The sequence below is a fragment of the Acanthisitta chloris genome, unplaced genomic scaffold, assembly GCF_000695815.1.
Source record: "Acanthisitta chloris isolate BGI_N310 unplaced genomic scaffold, ASM69581v1 scaffold4788, whole genome shotgun sequence".
NCBI classification, from domain to species: domain Eukaryota; kingdom Metazoa; phylum Chordata; class Aves; order Passeriformes; family Acanthisittidae; genus Acanthisitta; species Acanthisitta chloris.
This window is the reverse complement of record NW_008685303.1, coordinates 3,340-5,435: the sequence shown is the minus strand read 5'-3', so window position 1 is coordinate 5,435 and position 2,096 is coordinate 3,340. Positions and strand designations below refer to the sequence as shown.

Sequence of the window (2,096 nt, the reverse complement as noted above, 5' to 3'; positions counted from 1 at the left end):
ATACTTTTCTCCTGATGGAATATGGAGAGACAGTGGCTTTAAGGAATGAGTTGTCTAGGTTCAAACAATACCATTGCAAAAGTTACCAGGAAGGTAGAAATAGTTTGCATGACAAAAATGGCACTTTGTTGATCCTGGAGCATTTGAGAAAAATAGGTACATTCCCACAGTTTCTCAAGGAGCCACAAATTATATGAATGGAAATGTACCAAATGGTGAAACAAACCAGAGCAGCTGCACTCAGGAGTTAGACAAGCCTAAAGCAGGATCATGCCCTGCTCCATGTATTTGTCAGGCACATACTGAAAGAAACCAAGACCTAGAAAGTTTCTTCCCATTTGTGGAACCTGAGCTCTCTGCAGAGGAAGCCACTGGCTCTTTGAGTGAAAATGAAGAACAAATCTTGCTGGTGCCAAGTCATAAGTGAAAAATTATATCCTCTGCAAACATGCCACAACAAAGCAGAGCGTTCGTTACACCTCATGAGGATCTCAGTGACTGAGGAAGGAAGGAACTGAAATTAATTTAGAGACTATTTGTTTTAGCATCTGGCAGCAACCAGACCAAGCAGCTCTGTCACTGTTTCAGGCATGTTTGTACTTTTCACCAGCAGCACAAGGCAAAATGACAATGTTCAAACTGCATTAGTAATGCTCCTCTGAGTGACAGGATGGACTAGAATATTCCATGGTCAAAAATATTTTCTTTTTATTAGAGATCTGTAGTATTTTTATGAGGTCAGAGACTCTTGCGTGCTGGTTGGCATGAAATATTGCCATTTTAAATATTCTTTGACTTAATCAAGACCATGATTACAGAGGAATGCAGCCCCTCAGCCTGTGGCAGCATCAACATGCTACAGGAATACTAATTACCACAGATGAGACACTGCCAGTGAGACAGCCTGACATAGAAGCTCAGAGAGAAACAATGTACCTGTTCTTTAAATACCAGTAGATTGTGGCACATCCAAATCCTGTAGCCAAGCTCACATGTGACTGTGGCAGAGGAAGAGAGGAGAGGAAGGTGGGAGTGCAGCGACTGTCCTGCCAGGTAACCAGGTGACTGACCTCCTCTGGCTCAAAGGCAGGGCCTGTCCCACACTCTGTCCACTTACAGCCTGAAACACACAGGATCCAAGAAGTCCAGTGACTCCCTCCAGCACAGCCTGCCTGGCATTCCTAAATTTTTGGCAACACCTGATAATTCGTTAAATCTATCAGAAAAAGAGTAGAAACAGAGGCAGTAATCAAATTAATTAGTGTAGTTTTCAGCCCTGGGTAATGCCACAATGCCAGTCATTCTTTGCTAGAACACAGAATGCTATCCAAGGCCTTCCTTCTCCCTAGGCACTCCCAGTGCTCAGAGGAACAAACACCTTGCACCTTGAGATCTTAAAGATACAACTCAAACAACGGGTGAGCTACAAAAACACCCAACTGCGGTTCTGCTGTGGGAGGTAAGGGGCTGACGTGGCAGGTGTAAACCTCAGCTGGGATCTGCCACATCACAGCCTGGAGAATGCTGTTAGTGACAAACTGCCCATGATGGATAGCACCAAGTTTCATCACCTTCCGAGCCAAAGCAAACCTGGATCTGTAAGTATTAAGCAGTAGACTGCAAAGTGCTAGACTAACTCTCCCCTGTGCTGTGCTACAAAGCTTCACCAAAGGTAGAACAGGGTTTGATTCAGTTGTACCAGCCCAGCACGTTCCTTTTGAGCAGAGAACTCTACACCTTTGATGAAACCTTCACATTCTTTCACTGGAGAGGCTGAGCTCAAGCACTGGCACGTGATGTTTGCCAGCACACTCCGTGGCACAGCTCTGCCCTCTCCCAGGACACAGGGCAGGGGTAGGACAGGCCACTCACTGGCTCCAGCTGGCTCTGCAACTGAAGCAAACTCTTGAGTTTTGGCCAGGGAGCAAAGTTTCAAGCTGTGCTGTGGCCTGTAGGGTCAGAGAAAAGATCCAGCTGCCTAACTGACTCACACAAACATGGTTAAAAACCCCATTTTTGGGCTGGATACAGGGATGGGAAGTCACACTCCCACAGTAAACAGCAGCCAGGAAAGCTGGAAGTGCCACGTGAAACAC

At 45.9% G+C, this 2,096-nt stretch overlaps 1 protein-coding gene across 1 annotated transcript in view; it reads right to left on the bottom strand.

The window, feature by feature from the left end:
- The window catches only part of SHPK (sedoheptulokinase), a gene marked incomplete at its 5' end in the record, with an annotated part of 6,942 nt that overhangs the window by 3,135 nt on the left and 1,711 nt on the right, over positions 1–2,096 (bottom strand). Inside the window, one exon of the mRNA XM_009079699.1 lies at positions 937–1,120. Coding sequence (XP_009077947.1) covers positions 937–1,120 — 184 coding nt within the window. The remainder of the gene's footprint in view (positions 1–936; positions 1,121–2,096) is intronic.